The sequence below is a fragment of the Trypanosoma brucei genome, chromosome 10 (assembly GCF_000002445.2).
Source record: "Trypanosoma brucei brucei TREU927 chromosome 10, whole genome shotgun sequence".
In the NCBI taxonomy this organism is placed as follows: Eukaryota; Euglenozoa; class Kinetoplastea; order Trypanosomatida; family Trypanosomatidae; genus Trypanosoma; species Trypanosoma brucei.
This window is the reverse complement of record NC_007283.1, coordinates 962,300-980,725: the sequence shown is the minus strand read 5'-3', so window position 1 is coordinate 980,725 and position 18,426 is coordinate 962,300. Positions and strand designations below refer to the sequence as shown.

General features: G+C 46.8%; 8 protein-coding genes across 8 annotated transcripts, besides 6 other annotated features; all 8 read left to right on the top strand.

Moving 5' to 3' along the window:
- Positions 1–687: 687 nt before the first annotated feature.
- Positions 688–720: a sequence feature (AT_rich).
- Positions 721–814: 94 nt separating this feature from the next.
- Positions 815–837: a sequence feature (AT_rich).
- A 259-nt stretch (positions 838–1,096) lies between these two features.
- Tb10.70.3590 (hypothetical protein, conserved) lies at positions 1,097–3,199 on the top strand (the record flags this gene model as incomplete). The annotated part of the gene is made up of 1 exon (XM_817533.1): positions 1,097–3,199. One exon carries the CDS (start codon positions 1,097–1,099, stop codon positions 3,197–3,199), a length of 2,103 nt encoding a protein of 700 aa, XP_822626.1.
- A 638-nt stretch (positions 3,200–3,837) lies between these two features.
- Positions 3,838–4,689, top strand: Tb10.70.3600 (vacuolar ATP synthase subunit D, putative; the record flags this gene model as incomplete). Its single annotated transcript, XM_817532.1, has 1 exon — positions 3,838–4,689. The coding sequence occupies one exon, from the start codon at positions 3,838–3,840 to the stop codon at positions 4,687–4,689; it is 852 nt and encodes a 283-aa protein (XP_822625.1).
- Positions 4,690–5,176: 487 nt separating this feature from the next.
- Tb10.70.3610 (hypothetical protein, conserved) lies at positions 5,177–6,733 on the top strand (the record flags this gene model as incomplete). The annotated part of the gene is made up of 1 exon (XM_817531.1): positions 5,177–6,733. The coding sequence occupies one exon, from the start codon at positions 5,177–5,179 to the stop codon at positions 6,731–6,733; it is 1,557 nt and encodes a 518-aa protein (XP_822624.1).
- A 438-nt stretch (positions 6,734–7,171) lies between these two features.
- Positions 7,172–7,250: a microsatellite.
- A 966-nt stretch (positions 7,251–8,216) lies between these two features.
- Positions 8,217–8,240: a microsatellite.
- A 219-nt stretch (positions 8,241–8,459) lies between these two features.
- Positions 8,460–9,902, top strand: Tb10.70.3630 (hypothetical protein, conserved; the record flags this gene model as incomplete). Its single annotated transcript, XM_817530.1, has 1 exon — positions 8,460–9,902. One exon carries the CDS (start codon positions 8,460–8,462, stop codon positions 9,900–9,902), a length of 1,443 nt encoding a protein of 480 aa, XP_822623.1.
- A 232-nt stretch (positions 9,903–10,134) lies between these two features.
- Positions 10,135–10,158: a microsatellite.
- A 31-nt stretch (positions 10,159–10,189) lies between these two features.
- Tb10.70.3640 (hypothetical protein, conserved) lies at positions 10,190–12,208 on the top strand (the record flags this gene model as incomplete). The annotated part of the gene is made up of 1 exon (XM_817529.1): positions 10,190–12,208. One exon carries the CDS (start codon positions 10,190–10,192, stop codon positions 12,206–12,208), a length of 2,019 nt encoding a protein of 672 aa, XP_822622.1.
- Positions 12,209–12,710: 502 nt separating this feature from the next.
- Positions 12,711–14,237, top strand: Tb10.70.3650 (hypothetical protein, conserved; the record flags this gene model as incomplete). Its single annotated transcript, XM_817528.1, has 1 exon — positions 12,711–14,237. One exon carries the CDS (start codon positions 12,711–12,713, stop codon positions 14,235–14,237), a length of 1,527 nt encoding a protein of 508 aa, XP_822621.1.
- A 98-nt stretch (positions 14,238–14,335) lies between these two features.
- Positions 14,336–14,379: a microsatellite.
- A 466-nt stretch (positions 14,380–14,845) lies between these two features.
- Tb10.70.3660 (proteasome activator protein PA26) lies at positions 14,846–15,541 on the top strand (the record flags this gene model as incomplete). Its single annotated transcript, XM_817527.1, has 1 exon — positions 14,846–15,541. The coding sequence occupies one exon, from the start codon at positions 14,846–14,848 to the stop codon at positions 15,539–15,541; it is 696 nt and encodes a 231-aa protein (XP_822620.1).
- Positions 15,542–16,777: 1,236 nt separating this feature from the next.
- Positions 16,778–18,286, top strand: Tb10.70.3670 (hypothetical protein, conserved; the record flags this gene model as incomplete). Its single annotated transcript, XM_817526.1, has 1 exon — positions 16,778–18,286. One exon carries the CDS (start codon positions 16,778–16,780, stop codon positions 18,284–18,286), a length of 1,509 nt encoding a protein of 502 aa, XP_822619.1.
- Between the last annotated feature and the right edge of the window lie 140 nt (positions 18,287–18,426).

Here is an 18,426-nt window from a genome sequence, read left to right as displayed (position 1 = left end):
GAAACTTTTTGCTTATTGGTCAACGCAGAACAAGCATGTTCCGGAGAATATACCCTTGCTTTGAAAGGTGAGCAAGAGAGCGGAAACGATGCGGAAGCAAAATAAAGTACATTTCTCAGCGTCCAGTTGCGGCAAGTTGATGGAAGTACGTGGTTGCAAGTGTGTAAGAAAAGGGGGAATACTTGATGTGAAGTATAGAGAAGCAACCGCTGCTTTATTTTGTGTGGAAAGCAGAGGGGACCAACGGTGCGGTGGGGTTGTGGCAGGGAGATAGAAGCGAAGCAATGATCATATTTCATTTGCGTTTTTTTTTTTAAACCCCTCGTCGCCTCTGATCTTTTATTTATTTATGACATTATATTTGCTCACTATTATCCCTCCGTAACAACCTGGATGTTTCTCCACCCATTCCGTCAGATCTTTTTTGTTTTTGTTTTTGCGCATTTCTCTTTGCATTGACCATTTTTATGTTTTGTTTCTTCCGTTTCACGCGCACCCTTCTACTCTCGGATTTTTTCTCCCTTTTCTGGATACTCCCTTAACATCGGTCTGCTGACTTTTGTAAGTTCAAGCGGGTGGTGTCGTTAGGTTTCGCTGTTCCCTCGAACTTTTCTCTTTTTGTTAACGTTGAAGAAGAGAGGAAATGATTCACCTTTGATTGTCTTTACCTTCTCACTTTCTTGTGGGATAAAAATAATTTATGTTTTTTTTTTAAAAAAACCGAAGTCAAAAAAAAAAGCAAAATGACAAAAAGCGAGGGGGGAGGGGGCAGCGGTTCCTGTTTAAGTGCATTAAGGCGGAGAAATTTGTAGTGTATATTTTTTTAAAAAAAATATTGCTATTAAGAAAGAGAGAAAAAAGGAGGCTCCGTCACATACAACACCTATTGATTTTTTTTTTTTAAAAAGCAACGGACGCTTCAATACAGGGGATGCCACAAATGCCTTCTTCCCGTTACTATTTTTCTATAATTTTTTCTCCTTTTTTGTTTCCATTACCGTCGTAACTTTCAAGTGGCAAGAGTGGTAGGGGGGCAGTTTTGACACTAACACAAGAGGGGAAAGGAGGACGCAAGGTGATCAAAACGTTTGCCAAAATGATGAACACCGCCACTTTTTCTCGCTTTGGAAGCCAGCACTCAGCTGTAGCAAGAAACAGTGGCATTTTTCTTTTGAGGAGTCGCACTCCGCTGCCTACCAATATTCGTTTGAACGCACTTTTCTTTCAGCAGCGCTTCATTGGGCCCCGGCAGTACGCGCCAAAAGGCTTCCGTGAGGCAGCAGGACGAGCTCCTATGACATTTGAATTTGGGGAGGAGTGTAACGGCCTTGCTAAAGTCGCACACCAGACAAAAAACTATGGCGATGCGATTTCCCTTTACGATCGCGCGCTCACGATGCGACGAGAGAAGTACGGACCCATTCACAGCAAATGCGCGGCCACGTTACATAACATTGGTCGCGTCTTCCTGGATATGCGCGAGCCGGCCGCGGCGGAAAATGCGCTCACAGAAGCGGCAGCCATCTATGAGGAAGTTGAAGGAGCCAAGTCGCTCAAATACGCAGAAAGTCTTTCTCTTCTTGCGCTGGCATACACGCATCTAAATTTCATTCCTGAGGCGGAAAAGGCCTTTCGCGAGAGTATAAAAATCTTTCGTGACGTTTGTTACAACCACGCGGCGGGTTCATGGCTACCTGATAATGCTGAAGCTGAAGCCGCTGCATTGACAGAACCACAGAACCACCCGCTAGCCTCTGCAGCACACGCATTAGCAGACTGTGCACAGCTGTTTCTTCTACAAAATCAGGAACATCGCGCTATCGTATTTCTTGAAGAAGCGCTCGAGATTCGTCGCTTCCTTTACACGCGCCACAACAAGTTTAGGCCAATCATCGCACAAACGTTGAATAAGTTGTGTGAACTCAAAAAAACTATTAACGATTCTACCGGGGCAGAAATGTGCATCACGGAGTGCCTTGACATCTGTATCGCTTCATTGGGCCGTGACTCACCCGCAACGGCTCAAGCCACTAGCAGTAAAGCATCACTGCTGGCCGCGCGCCGGCAGTTCCGTGAAGCGAAGAGATTTTACGAGGAAAGTTGCCGAGCGTATGCCGCATCACTGGGAGAAGACTCTGCTCTGTACGGGCAGGAGCTCGTGAAACTTGGTCGCATTGAAGAGCTGTGCGATGATTACTCTACTTCTCAGAAAGCATACGAAAAAGGCATTGACATAATTAAAAAGGCCCTGGGACCAAGTGCCTTGCAGCTGGCGGAAGCGTATACATTCCTTGGTTCACTTCTTGTAAAGCGACGCGATTTGGACCGTGCTATTGACCTCTTCCGGAATGCAGTGGAGTTGCGCAAAGCTAACAAAAGTCCTAGTGGTCTTAGCAGCAACGGCAAAGATCCGCAGTTAGCGTATTTATACCAGAAAATTGGTGATGTGTACGCCATGCGGCGGGAGTCGCATGCCGAGGCGTACTTCCTTCTTTCCATTGAGCAGTTTCGTGAAAATGCGAAGGTGGAGCCGCTGCAGCGGACCTTTTTAACTGACGTGCTGGATGATCTTGGGCTCCTCTACCTTGATTTTCATCATTACGAGAAGGCTGAGGCGTGCCTAAAGGAGGCCCTTGATATCCGTATTGAAATGCTCGGTGAAACTCATGCAACCGTCGCGTATTCTTACAGTAATTTTGCACTTCTCTACCTACACCGCGAGGACACGGAGAATTGTGAGAAGATGTGCAAGTGTGCACTCGACATGTACGCCAAAACCGCTAGATCTAACGTGCTTGCCCAAGCGGATGTGTATACGACGTATGGCCATTGCTGCCACCTACAGAAGCGATATGCAGATGCGCTAACTTGGCATGAAAAAGCATTGAACGTGCGGCGTACACGAGGGGAAAGTAGTGAGATGGCGACAGCTGAATCTCTCAACCACATAGCTCGAGTGTACGTCTCCTTGAAAAAGTACGCGGCAGCAACACGGCACGTTGCCGAGGCAAAGAAAATCGCCTTCAAATACGATGCAGATTTAACGCAGTATCTCCGCCAAGAGGTTGCCAAGACGGAGCAGCAGATACCGCCGATGGAAAGTTGGAACGCAGAAGAAGGCACATTTTCAAACACTGAGGCTATTAGCACCTCTGGCCTGGTGATAGAGGTTGGTGATAATAAAGGCGATGGAAGGTGAGAAACCACCTTTTACCGACAACATGACGCAAAGGTGCAAACTTATTACCCCCGTTTATGTTTCCTGGTGACATGTTCCGATGGCAGTTTGCTCTTTTTTTTTTTTCTTTGCCACAGGCTCTTGTTCGAATGTGTGTGGATGCGTTTAACGAGGGCAGGAGGGAGCAACATGCGGAGCACCAACGGAGATGAGGCACTGGGAATGGCTTGTCAAAAGGGATTTGGGTGTCTCACTTGGTATGAGGCGAAAAAGTGAAGATTGGTAGGTTCGCGTTTAAAGGTATTAGTTATCGCTATCACAACTGTTGGTGTTTGTGATCACAAATGTTATTTCTTTTAAAAGTTTGTGGCTTCATTCATCGTCTAAAGCCTCTTAGGTGGCCGTTATAAAATACCATTTTTTCTAATTTACCTCTTCTTTGACTCTTTCCTTTATTATAATTTTTTACTTCCTCGTTTTTTAAAATTTCTTCAAACAAAAAGAAAGAAACGCTGAACCCGCTTTGAGTCACTAAGGCAGAATACATTCTTTGACATAAATTTACCACGAAAATTAAGTAGCATTAAGTTTCCCACCGAAAACACGAAGACACACATTATTAATTTCCCAACAAAAAAACTGGTATTACTCACTGAATCATGTCATCGAACCGGTACACTGCTCTTCCCAGTCGCATGTCGCTGATTGCTTTCAAAACCCGCCTAAAGGGAGCTCAAAAGGGACACTCGCTCCTAAAGAAGAAAGCGGATGCACTCGCTTTCCGCTACCGCACTGTTATGGACGAATTGCGGCGTGCAAAGCTGGAGGTGGCGGACCAAATAAAGGGTTCCTATTTTACCATCACACAGGCACAATTCATTGCGGGCGACATTAGTCTTGCTGTACAGGAGTCGTTGAAACTTCCCACATACACTTTGACATTACGCGTAGATAACGTGGCTGGTGTTCGTGTACCCGCTTTTACGGAACGTAATAGCCGTGATGAGTCCACAGCTGCCGGTGGTAATCAACAGAACAATAAATCCAGGAGTGGAGTTAACAGTTACGGAAACTACGGGAGTGGAGGCGGCCCTAGCAAACAACAAGCAACAAGCGCCGCCGGTATCGGTCGTGGTGGCGAGCAACTTCGAGAAGCCCGAGATGCCTTCCGCGAAACACTCAAACTTTTCGTGAAAATTGCCTCTCTTCAAGTAAGTTGGATGACACTCGACGTCGCTCAGAAAGTAACAAGTCGACGTGTAAATGCACTAGAGAAGGTCGTTATCCCACGAATGGAAAACACGTTGAATTACATCTCCTCTGAGCTTGATGAGCAGGAACGTGAGGAGTTCTTCCGTTTGAAGATGATTCAGAAGAAGAAGAAAATTTTACAGCAGAACAAAGACCGCAAAGAAGCTGCTGATAATGCCGCTGCTGCAGCTTCGAACCTTCTGTCCATGAGTCCTGGTAAAGATGATAATGATGTGACCGAGGCGGATCTTGTTGTGTAGAAGGAAGATTGTTTGGTGCGCCTCACTTACCTCCTGCACCAGAGGGTAGTTAAGTTCATTATTGCTATTGTTATGAATGGTGAGCAGCGGGGGAAACTGGGAGGGGAGTTGGTATTTAAAACAATGGGGGGGGGAAGGTGGAAACTATATTTTAGCGGTAGCGAAACGTGATTCGAATGTGTAACTGGCAACCGATAGCGTGATGGGCATTTGATTGGTATTACGTTTTCCCTCTGTTTTTCCCCCTCCAAAACTCCCTACCCTTGCTCCGTATGCTTGTTTGGGTAACATGTTTTAAAAATCAGCTGTTCCCACGTCTTTTGTTGTTGTTGTTATTCTTTATGTGCTACTAACGGTTGGCCTGCGCATGTGGTAGAGGAAGGTTAGATGAGAGTTGTTGTACTTTCTGTGTTGTATTTTCCCCTATGTAAAACATGGTCACTTCTCTCCTTTTGCTCCTGCATCCTTGGAAACCCCCATAAGCATCATGTCCAGTACCGGTAAGTTTGTGGATGCCAACCATGCGTCGATGCGCATCGATAGGGAATGTCTGCACGATGCTACATTTAACGAAAGCGCCGAGGAACAGTTGGAAAAACTGACTCCAGGAGGATTTCTGCACTACGACTACAGGACGCCGATGGCGAAGGAAAAACGTCTTCCCGATCAGTTTCACGTTGTCCAGTGGAATATCGAGCGAGGCATTCAATGGGATCGTGTTAAGGACACATTCCGTGCCCTGAAAGCAGATATACTTATCCTGCAGGAACTGGATATCAACTGCCGACGGTCCGGTTATCGCAATGTGGCCAAAGAACTGGCAAAGGCCCTAGAAATGGAGGTTTATTTTCTCTGCGAGTTTGAGGAGTTGGACTCGACACTTCGCTCCCCGAAAAACGCTGTTGGACCGCTTTCCCAACCGACATTGCATTTGGATAGCAGAAGCGGGAATTCTGGTGCCGGTGGGATTTCGGGGCAGCGAAGGGGTCAACGCCATTTTCATGGGAATGCTATACTTTCCTCTGTCGCCACTCTAAGTAATGTTACCGCTATTCCGCATTATGTTGGGCTGGACTGGGAGAAGCATGGTGTTAAGTTGCGGGAGCCACGCTGCGGATTTCGTTATTTTATGCGGTGCTGTATCAAAAGTTGTGAGCGCGAGAACGTCTCTATGCCAGACTTATACTTGTACTCCTGCCATTTTGAAATTTTTTGTGGGGTGCTTGGGCGAGCGCGGCAGTTAGTGGACGTGTTGCGTGATGCTAACGCTTTGCTAAAGGAGAGCGAAGGAATGGATCAACAACCCGCGTTCGTTCTTGGTGGCGATCTCAACACTGTCGTTTACGGCGTTGTGCGGTTGTCTAAAACTGTTGCGAACGATCGAATGCGGTTTCTCAGCATCGGCGAGAAGGAATCATGTTGGTTGCAGCGGAAAATACTTTCGCGGGGTATGCAGTGGGTTGATAGCGCCGAACCCGCTTCACAGCTATCCAATATTGTTTCTACCTTACGGAGGTTATATAATCGTGTCATTAACAGCGATACCATGTACCGACTTCTGTATGGTTTTTCCCCCGAGGAACTGGAGGCGATGGACAATAAGAGCCTCTGCTTCTACGATCCAAGTGATAAGGTGCGCTCCGTCACCTTGGATAACCCTGATTTTTACGGTTTCGTGAAAGGGAAATTAGACTGGACATTGCTCAGCAATGTTCGGGTGCTGCCGCCGGAGCTCCCAGAAGATATTGTTCACCGTCTTCAGGAAAGTGGAAGTATCACCTCGTCATCCGCGGAATCTCTTCGAAGCGGGCAACCCGTACCCGATGGATATGTTCTGTTTAATGAGGACTTCAGTGCTTCAGATCATAAGGGCCTATTGATACATTTGATGCAAAATCCTGGAAAATCAACCGAAACGTATCCTGGAGACACTACCTTTCGTATAACGCCAGTTTCTAATGTGATGTTTCTCTCATTCTTGTGGATCACTTTGTGGCTGGTTGTTGCAGTATTTGCGCGGTCCATCATCAACAGAAATCTTTAACAGTAGTGAAAGGAGAGAATGTGGATGCATGTGTGGGAGGTCCGGAAATGCGCCGTATTCAAAAGATTAGAGGATGAGGAGAAACGAAGCAAAAAGGAAAACGAAGAAACTTTTATATAATTGTGACTGCACCTCTGTGCGTGCGCACACATAAATATGTTGGTGTGTTTGTGTTGGTTTTTGTAATGTCGGGAAGCATTGTCGAGTCGGGAAAAGTTCCTCCGTGTATAAAGGGAGGTAGTCTCTTGTTTCTTTTTTTTGGGGGGGGGGGCATATGGAATTGTACCACAATCTTTCCCTTTTTCCGCGCCCCCCTCCCCCCTGCGTACCCGCGAACCCAACTGGTTTATTTGGCATAACCGTACTTGTGAACTTTCCCCTCTGTGCGTTTACATTTATGCAGATGAGCAAAAAAAAAATGAGGGTGCTCACTTATTCTATGTACATATATCTTTATATAAACGAAGATGTGCATATGTGGTTTTATGTGCACTTATATATACCCATGTATATATATTAGTCAGTGGTAAGTCACGGGGTTAGCGCACTCGTTTTGATACGTTTCGTGAGGAAGTAACCGGTTTGGCGAAAAAAAAAATTCGAGTTTCAACATCTTTGTTCGCTGTTTTGTTGTTGTTGTTGATGGTTTGCATCCTTTCCACTGTTGGTGTTGATGTGGGGCACTACGATCTACTTTGGCTTTGTGTGTCGGGTGACACCGGAGCTGTAAAGTATTTGCTTTGTTTGATGACGGTGGTGTTTTATTCACACCTTTTGTTTGTTCCTCTTTTGCTACTTGTGGGTTGTTTTTCCTTATAAATGACACCAAGTGCGCTGTGCCGAGCTACGCCAGTAAACTTGTAATGACTGTCATTGATGTTGTAGTGCCATCGTCTTTTACTGGTTTCTTTGCTATTGCAACTGCTCGTAGTATGCCGTGATGAAATTGTGTATTGTGCTTGGTTTGGTTGTTTTTGATATTCTCTTTTTTTTTTTCGTAAAGTAGGGGGGGGGTATGGGATGGTTGGAAACTGCCAGCACCTTACCAACATACCTAGGCATAATTAATATTTAAATATACATGTATATGCATGTATCTACTTATACAACTTGCTTGTCGCGACATCTTTCTTGATTTTATTGTCTAACCCCCATCGTGTGGACCATGTAAGGAATATGAAATCATGGGGCAACCGTTGCGTATGTAAGCGAGGCATTGCTAATATTTATTGTTGTGAATATGTTCCGATGTACCGTAGGGGGTTACCTTTAGTATTTCTTTTGTTAACATGTTCTTGGCTTTGCCCCTCGTTTTTCCTTTTTTGTTTGCAAGCCGTATTTGGCTTATTGTTTGCGAAATAAATTTCACAAACTGACCGGTTGAGAACGTACACTCTTTACTAGCTTCTCGCCACCCATCTACTTGATAGGAAACCTGCATGATAATATAACACCAACTGTATTGATAAAATGCAGTACGTGAATATATATATATATATATATATATTCTTATGAGCGTGTGTGCGTATGTATGCATGTATTTGATTACAGATTTCTTTCTTTTGTGGTTTCATCACCATTTTGTCCAAAGGCAACTTATAAACACAAAATCGAAGCTGAGTTCAGGGTTGTAGCAACCTTAACCTCTCTCCCTTTCTTTAAGTGAGCAGGAGGTGGAAAGGTGTAACCCGACGGTACAAAGATCTGAATTAGCCTCGTTGCGGTGATGCCGCGGTTACATATTTGGATGTTAGGGGCCACACTTGCGGGATGCGGGCAGTATGTCTTTTGCAAACATTTTTATGGTGATCGATACACTGAACGGGAAGAAATGGAATCGTCTATACAAGCGGAGAAATCGTACTTGTTACAATTAATGCAGCAGTATGCTCTTCTCAATCGTAGTATTCAGGATCTTCCAGGGTCATTGTGTACGACGAACCGCGAGCGACTTTCTGTCTACTGTAAAATTCAACAACTTAGGGAAGTGATACACAACTTACCACTCAAATCCATGTCCGCTGTGGACAGGAAGGCAATGCTGCTTCAGTTAGATGGGCTTGAGGCGGCACAGTGCACCCCGTTAAATTTCCGCGATGAAGCGCTCACGATATCGGAGATCGTAATGTGCCAATTTTGTTATGGATTTTATATGTTGTGCTTTTGTGTTATCGATCCACTGCTGCGCCGCGTTGCCGCAGAGAGGGTTCGGCGCCAGTTTCTTCACAGAACTTCGAAAATGATCTTACATTGCCTCCGAATTCCCGTTACTATGGCTTTTGAACCACAGGCTGAATATATTAACGATGAAAAGGAGGGAAAGCTGTGTTGCCTGGTATTTAGTCCTCAGCACTGGGTGGAGGTAGTAGGTTTTTGGGCGTGCCCACTTAATCCGCTGCTTTTGAGCACGCACCTGCAGCTGTGGCAATTATCACTTCGGGAGGCGGTGCCGTTTAGTGAGTATTGGCATGAGCAGTGGTGCCGTATGCAAAGGGAGCTAGTTGACGCTGCAGTTGTAAGCGACCCTGTTGTAGAATATTCAGGGGGGCGGATACTGCAACCCACTGATAGCATCAACACCGTGAAGGGAAGTGACTCTCCTGTTACCTCGACCTATGGTTATCCTCGCGCATTGCGGCGGGGATATGAAGGATCTCCGGTATTGGACCCTGAAATGAAAAACTTGACAGGTGTCCATCCTTCTTCAGCAGCCTCTGCGGCAGGGCCCCGTTTTGTGCCGGTTGCTTCGTGTGGTCTTCCCCGATTATTGTACATTAACGAAGCGGTGGCGCGCCCCGACGTGCGGCCACGCCCAACTCAAAAGGAGATATACACGCAGCTTCAACATTTACAGTATCCGGAGAGTTTGGGGTGCAGCTCAGGGGTCCGGAAGATCAATGCATCCGGGGGCAATGCCAAGGATTGCAATCTCAAAGCGGAGAAGGAAGGGGAACTTCTGCTACAACTGCGCAGTTGGTACTCTTGCGGAGGAATTCCGTGGTGGCATCGTGCTACGTGGGGTGCGGCCTACGGAGGTGTTGGGCGTCGAGGTAATTGTGACTGGAGGGGTCTGTCATTTCGTTTAGGCCGACCGTGTAGCGCTGACCAGCTTCTCAAGGAGCAGATGGGTTTGTGTTTGTGTCTTCATACCCCTACAAACGTGTTGTGATGAAAAATGGGGCATCAGTTGTGAGGGGGGAGAGATGTCGTGTTGGTTCTTGGTTGCCGTTGCAGGTGGTGTTCGTTTGAATATCTCCGGGAGAGATATGCGTGCACGCACATAAATATGTTGTTTCGAAAAGTTGATAGCTCCATTTAGCGGAGTTTGCTACGCTTTTTCGTGCTTTACATTCACATAGTTTCATTTGTTTAATTTTCTTTTGAATTTAAATGCGTGTTTGATATATATATATATATATATATATTATACGTTAGGCGGCTCTTGTTGTGCTTTTGATGCGTCCGTATTTCCCAGGTGCCAATGGCGTCTTGAGGTCGCACTGCATCAGCTGCTTCGTTTCCCGTCGCCAGCAGAGTGCCAAGAAGAATGGGACAAGTGCCGATGAAGGAAAGCAAACACCGCCTTATTGCCATACCGGTGAGAACTATTGCGGCTCCGCATCTGTCCCCCGCACTGAGGCAGTGAATGCGCGGATGATGCAAACATCTGCTGCGTACCCGCGTGTGCACGTAACTCTGCACGACCCGCAGAAGTCTAAATCGGAGGAAGCAGATGAACTAAGCCGGTGTGGAGGCGGAGAAGGCGTCAACGGTATCAATGATAAAGCAGAAACTGTCTTTGGCGGAAATCGGGTGGGGGACCTCTCGGAAAATGAGGTGCGTGCATTTTTGTTTAGAAAGGAGCGTGAAATCGCGCACCACCACCAACAACGCAACTCCACCATTCCGTACCCTCCCCATCCAGATGACGTTGTTCCTCAGTTCCGTCGGATTAAGCGACATCAACAAATGCTTGTGGTAGCACTTGACCCAGATTACCCGGTATACGACCGGCGTGACAACGTCCCGGAGCTCCCACCTGCACAATCGCACCCCTGGGTAAAGAAGACACCGACTGGTCCGTTTATTGTACATGGAGATGGTCAGCTGGGAGTGGTGGGAACGGGTGAGGTGGGCTTTGAGGACGCGTTTACTTCTGATAATACCACGGAGGTGGCTGCAGCAACGATGGGGGAGGTAATGTTACCTCTCCCTCGTGATTTTCGCGGCCTTCAGCATCGCTCTACGTTGCACCAAAGTCTACCGTCTTGCAATGGCAAGGTGCTACAGGAGACAGTCATCAAGAATAGCTTTGCACTGACAGGTCGTGGTGTTTTTACAACTCGGGATGTGTCGGCTGGTGAAACCATTATGATCGTCCGCAACACTGCGAGGAATCTTGGCGTGAAAAGTGAGATCGAGCGTCTAGTGGAGATGTGCACGGACGTTTTGTCGGACACGTACAATAACTTCTGCAATGGAAACCCGCAAAAGTTGGACTTCCTACACGACTGGGTTTTAACAGGTCAGCCATCATCCTTGTTGTTGCATTGGCCGCGCAGCGCAACCAAACAGGTTTTGGAGTGTATTGGCGGCGCGGAGGTGTTGCGTGCTCTTGAGTTGCACGAGATCCACATTGCGCGATTAGCAGCCATTATGGATATGAACAGCTTTCTCGTGGAGTCTTCGTACGCCGTGCGTAAGGGTATGGCATACTTTCCAGAAGCAGGTTTTTTTAACCACAGTTGTTCTCCTAATGCAACGTACGATGTAATTCCGGCGCACACTTTCTGTGAGACAGATTACTACGTTGACGAGTTGGGGGACTCGGCCAATGCCGCGTTCTGTGCTACCAACTACGGTGAGTACACGAAAAGCAGCAACAATGACATAGTTGATGCCACGAGTGGGCGTAACACCACGAGTGACACGAAAAGCGATAGGGATGCTAGTGAGGATGAGTGCATGGAGGATGTGCACAATGCTGATGGTAACCAAATAATTCCTAGTGGGACTGTGGAATATCTGTTCTGCTGTCGTGCTACCGCTGACATTCCTGCGGGCTCCGAAATCCTCATTAGCTATGTACCACCTGAGTGGTCGTTTGACAACCGTCAGTATGTGCTTCATGACCGGTACCGCTTTTGGTGCAAGTGCCCAAAATGCGCTCCCACATTGGACTCCAAGTACGCGCGCACGCCCAGGTTGCTCGTTGCTATGCTGATTTTCAGCATTTTCCTACAACTCCTTGTGATGCGCCAGAGAGATATGGAGCACGCAACAATGCGGGAGCGGGAAACGGGTGAGGAAGAAGAAATGCGGCACGGGGAGTCGGGGAGAGAGAAACTGAAGAGGAGGGCTCGTGGGCTTTTTGAGCTTCTGGAGGAGAGTCGACAGGAGGAAATGTACACGCCGGATAGGGGGCCCATACCGGAACGAGTAGCCCAGGACCCGTGGGCGCGACCAGCACGGTGACGAGGACGGTTAAATACGCCAGGCAGTAGTTGTTTTGAAGAGAGGTGAGTGTTTTTTTTAATGTTAGTTTGCTCGCTCGTATGGATGGATGGAGGGAGGGGAGCTTCAAAATATTTGTTTTCTTGCTCCCATTACCCTGTGGGGTGTGTGGGGGGGGGTTGTGTGTTGGTGTTGCTGGCAGAGTGGCCGTGAAGCAGGGGAGTGAATAGGGCTCACGTGTTCACACTTTACGTATGGACAGAGGTGAATTTAATATGGACATGTGCGTTATTGTATTTCCTTTTCTTGTCTCACGCACCCGTGTTCACTGATATTCGTTATTTTGAAGAAATTAACTGTACTTTTTAACCCCATATTGTCTCTCTTCCCTGCGGTGTGTTTGTTAGGTCTATCTTCCGCAGGGTTGGACCGGCAAAGAGGAAGAGGAGGAACGCACGAACTGGAGATAAAAGGACATATACATCCGTTGCTGCTGTTGGTCAACGCAACCTACTACGGACTGATGCGAGGGGATGTGCCATTGCCGGTATGGCAACTAAAAGTTATCAACGGGTGCATCTGTAACAATGATCTCATTCTTCCCACATCCCCACAGCCACTGCTGCTGGAGCATTTCTACAACAGCTGGAGTGAAGATAGCGGTTCTGCCAGAGTAAAGAAAAATCGCATTCCGCGGCGTGTTGGGAGGGGAAGTGTATGCAACACCAAGGCGAGTAGTGGACTAGCTGGTGTTCAGACGGACGAATGGATGAAAACAATACCGCATGTGGTATTGGGTCGTCATACGCTCTTGCCATCTGACTACCGACTAAAACACGGGTCCATCAGTCGGCTTCAATGCCGTGTTGTTCATGTCGAAAATACTGTGTTCCACAGGAAAGTGCTTTCCAAGTTTCCACCCATGACGTGGGGCGTTCCCTCAGGAACAAACAGTGGTCGCAGTACAACAGGATATAAGTGCGGCGATAATGGGACAACGAAGTTCGAGGGGCCCTACTTCTGCTTGCTTAACAGCGGTTCTAACCCACTATATGTGAATGATAGACAGCTTCCACAAGGACGCAGCCATTGTCTCTGTGAGAATGACATCATTTCGTTTCTGGAGAACCCGTTTGATGAAGAAGGTGGTATACTGCAGCCGCTTCGACCAGAGGATAACGTGAACTCGGGAGCTACGGGACAAAGTGGTTTGACCTACGGTGTGCATGTTGCTAACGGGGATGAAAGTAAATATTTGTCTTATAATCACACCGCTCCCCAACGATCTAATGGTTCACCTGGTTGCTCTACAGCCTCGTTTCCGGAATGTGGAACTACTATTCCCTCATTTGTTGAGGTCGGTGGCAAGCGAATAGCACGCTATCGGGAGTCGGTTGCTCCACGTCGCCTCCCGCAACCCCTTGACTCGGTGTCGGCAGGAGTTTGTCAGAACGTTGATGGAGGGTTATCAGGTTTATCCCCACCCAAAACGAATAATGCACTTAGTTCGCTAGAGGAAGGGAAGGATTGTAAACTGGAGCAGGACGAACCGAAGTACCTCAGTGAGGTGTATACTAAAACTCCCACGAAAGGTATCGACGTTCGCGAAACTCCCGTAGTTGTATGCCATGACTACGATGAAGACATCACACCACCCAAGGTGTTCAACTGTGACGGCCGCTTTCCATACGAGATGACTGGTCACAGTGCATCCGCTATTGTTGACGATACCATTTCACCTGTGCGACCACGTGTAATTACGAGGGGAAATAGAAATGATAACATCCCCACGGAAGTTGAAGAGCCATGCGTTGTGCTTCCCCCACAACTTCCCGTTTATGTCTTTTCCAGGCGTAGTCCAAGCCCTGTGGGGCTTACTTGTCGGACGCAGTTTGTTGAACCCATAAAGGTATCAAACGGGCTGCAGCGCGAAGGGAGGAGGTCGGTGCAGTCGTCTGTAAAACTGGACGCTGGTGCCAAGAAGGGGAAAGCTATTAGTGGAAAATCGTCACTGACGGTCCCCCGACCCCGTAAGCGGAATAGATGGTGAGCACCTGATGCAGATGACGCCTACAATACAATAATTCAATGCACTGTTGTGGCTACTCGTGTTTTTCATTTTCTTTGTGATGCTTAAATAAACGTGTAATATATATATATATATATATATATATATACGTTTATTTATATATTGTTGGTTTTCTCGCTGTCTCAGTTGCAGTGGACAGGTTGCACACACGTATGCCTGTTGCGCTGGTATTTCCGGATAGTGCAGACAATATGATACACTGTCTCCCGTAATAAAGTCATTTTTTACTTACGTTTCGCAGTGTTACCAGTTTCCACGATTGAATCTGCATGGAGACGTGATTACGGTCGTTCGGGAAGTAACGGTAGACGAGAAAAGTGGGGGACACTCAATGGCGTACGACTGATTCCACGTGTTTTTCTTAGCGCAGTCACACCATTAAGCGACTTTGTATTATATCCTTTTTTTATTTTCTCTGCTTAACACCAGGAAAACGCGACAGTTAAGACCAAACCAAGCAAATATCCAAGATACAAGAGTGATCAAATCTTGTAACTCCTGGAAGGGAAGGATAACCGAACTAACTATACATTTCCCCAGGGTCGTGTGCTGTGTGTCGTTGGAATCTAATGCCACCGAAACGCGCCGCACTCATTCAGAATCTTCGTGATAGTTACACGGAAACAAGCAGCTTTGCTGTCATCGAGGAATGGGCCGCCGGTACACTTCAGGAGATTGAAGGAATCGCGAAGGCGGCAGTCGAGGCTCATGCCACCATTCGTAACAGCACGTACGGCCGTGCCCAGGCTGAAAAGTCGCCAGAACAACTTTTGGGAGTGCTGCAGCGATACCAAGATCTTTGCCACAACGTTTATTGCCAGGCAGAAACCATCCGGACCGTCATCGCAATTCGCATCCCCGAGCATAAGGAAGAAGATAACCTTGGTGTGGCTGTGCAGCACGCTGTGTTGAAAGTCATTGACGAACTTGAGATTAAGACGCTCGGAAGTGGTGAAAAGAGTGGCAGCGGCGGCGCACCGACACCTATTGGAATGTATGCCCTTCGGGAGTACTTGAGCGCGCGATCAACAGTGGAGGATAAGTTGCTTGGAAGCGTTGATGCGGAGAGCGGCAAGACAAAGGGAGGAAGCCAATCTCCTTCTCTTCTGTTGGAACTTCGCCAAATTGACGCGGATTTCATGCTGAAGGTCGAGTTGGCCACCACTCACCTTTCCACAATGGTGCGGGCGGTTATCAACGCCTACTTGCTGAACTGGAAGAAGCTCATTCAGCCTCGTACGGGAAGCGATCATATGGTGAGTTGACGTGATGCTGGAAATTGAAACTATGTGCTGCAGCAGTGCATTCGCTGTTTTGAGCAGTGGCTGGCGTTTATTCGATTTTCTCTTTGTCAAGGGTATGATGCGAATTCTTGCAGTCATATATGCGTTCACACATATATGACTATTGGGTCACCTTCGTCTACCCTCTAACACTAGTAGTTTCATCTTTTCACTTTGCTTTCCCTTCTTCACATGTATGTTGTGCGCTCGCTTTCGTTATGTGTCCTTGTCCGTTGCACAAACGCTTTTGTAAAACTTAGTGTTGCTGTTTTGTTTTTTTTTTTTTTGGCTCACTACCTTTTCTCACAAAGGAAGGACTTACGCATTTGTATTCAAGTACCGGAAGCAGTGAGAGTTGTTGTTAAAGGTATATTGAAGGAAGTAAGAGGAAAGTGTATGGGACAGGAACATATATTTATAGCAAGCTATGTATGTATTACTTTCCGACTTAGTGAGACTATCATATTAAAATGAACCAATCCTTTGAAATCAGGTCGACACGAAAATAAAAAAAATAAACAGCACCCACACGTGCAAAAGAGGGGAAGATGTTAATATATGTGAGTATAGGGGGGGAGAGGGGAACGAAGCGTCTTCCCGTCGACCAACACTCATCGTCGGTGGCATCAATGTTACTGCCGTAATATTGATAACCACTTCAGTGTGATTCCACGTATTTATTTCCCTCGCGCTTCAGCAACTCCAAAAGGGGCTGAATTTGATGACGGGGTGAGAAGTGAAGGGATCAACCTGCAAGGGACAATTATAATAGAAAAAAAAAGTGTTGCTACTGTTGTTAATTTTAACTGGTTTACTATGGATTCATTTGTTCATTCCATTTCATTTCATGTTTTCTTCTCCTATTTCCTTTTCCGCGTATTTTCCTGTGTAGTTTAGCTGAGGAGAAAAACGGGATTAAAAGCAAAAACGTTCTTCACCTGTTTTGAACAAAGGAACGGTAGGGTCTATATACATTCCTTAGTACTTTGAAAGGGAAATAAGTGAAAATAAGAGTAGCGGAGATAAACAAGTGTAGAACATTGGCCACGTTGGGGGTGAGTAAGAGCTTGTAAAGTAACAAAGGGGGAAAAGGCGAATAAGGTAAGGATTCACTTTGAGGGAAGCATTAAAAGTAAGAAATAAAAAAAAAAGTACATTACAAAATAAAACGATACAGAGAAAACAAAGAGAAGGATACAGTGCGGAGGGGAAGAAGCTATGTCTCAGTATGACCATTTATTTGATACCCCCGCAGCGTACATAGCTGCAAGTTCTGAGTCTCGCCGCAACAGTGTCGCCGTCGCTGCCTCCAGTATCACCAGTAATAACTTTGGACCGGAATCGCATGGTCACAGGACCAGTCAACAAGTGGGGTATTTCCCTACTGATGATGAGTGTAAACAACTGGCGAATCCTGTAAGGGAGTTACTCTCCCGCTGCAGATGCTACGAAGTTCTCGGAACATCCACCCAAGTTGTGCTACTTGATGTGGATGTTGAACTAACGACTGCATTTATCGCCGCGCAGGAGAGAGGGCTCGCCGCTTGCGTCTTGTGGGACAGGGAGGAATGCGCCGTCTGTGGGGTCTTGAGCTCCACAGATTATATTGAAATATTGCTGTACTGTAGCGATCATCCCGATGAGGCGGAACGAGTTCCCCAGTACACCATTCGGTATTGGCGCGAAAAGGTCAGAAACTATAAACCCAGTGGCACTGTGAACGCAGGTGCAACTGAGGCAGAAACACTGGCAAACTCATTTGATAGGTTGTGTTCGCTTTCCCCTGTTCCGCCACTTATTACATGTACATCAGAGACATCAGTGAGTGAATGCTTGGCTCAGATAATGAACAATAAAGCGAAACGTATTGTCGTTCTTGTAGAAAAGGAAAGTGAGGACTTTAACGTAAAGGCGTTACTCGACCTTCAGCAAATTCTATCATACTTGGGGGCGCTTTTTCTTTCTGTGGAGTCACAGGGATCTGGCCCTCGCGGGGTCAGTGCAGACACGGCGATGAGTTCCTCCATCACGAGTCGGGAGGCGTCGGATTACGCAGAAGGTACGGGGGGGCCGAGTGCGTTAGAAGCCGTGTCCGGATACCGTCCCTTCATTGACAGTGTAGTCGCCAGCAACTCCGAGTTTTCGAGGGGAGGTGTAACACTTCCTCTTCATGTGCGTAATTTACACGACCTCGTACTAAATGAGGGGCGGGAGAATCCAGTTGACTTTGGCAGCTACGCAAGCGTAGGGCCGTATAAGGCGATTACTGACGTACCATTTCGTTTTGTTCCTCAACTTGGACAGCATCGTAAGACACCTATTAGCGTAACATTAGAGACTCCATTTCTGGATGCCCTACGTCTGCTATTGCTGCACAATATTGATTGTATCGCTGTGGTGTCAGAAAATGATGTTGTCGTTGATGCCATTGGCCGCAGTGATATTGTGCGGATTGAAGATAATGGGGTTTACAACACACAACTCACCGTACGAGGCGCGCTTGGCGATAGACCGCCAAAGAAGATTAGGGTATTCTATGAGAATGACACGCTGCGTGAAATATTTATTTTCTTTGTACGTCAGCGGGTGAGGGAGCTGTTCCTTGTTGATCCTAATACTAAAAAATTGCGCGGTCAGCTGAACATATCGGAAGTGGTCTTTTTCTTAGTGTTCGGCACAACAAATACCAACAACCCAAGTAAGAGTCAGTGCGGCTGTGGTACCTGACGTGCGAAATGATAATGAAGATAAAGGAATATGAAAATACGATAGATAAATAGAGGAGCGTAACATCGACATCTAAAGTTTGTTGATTTATCATTCCTTTTCTTCTTTCTTTGTTCATATGAATTCCGTATTTGTTTGTT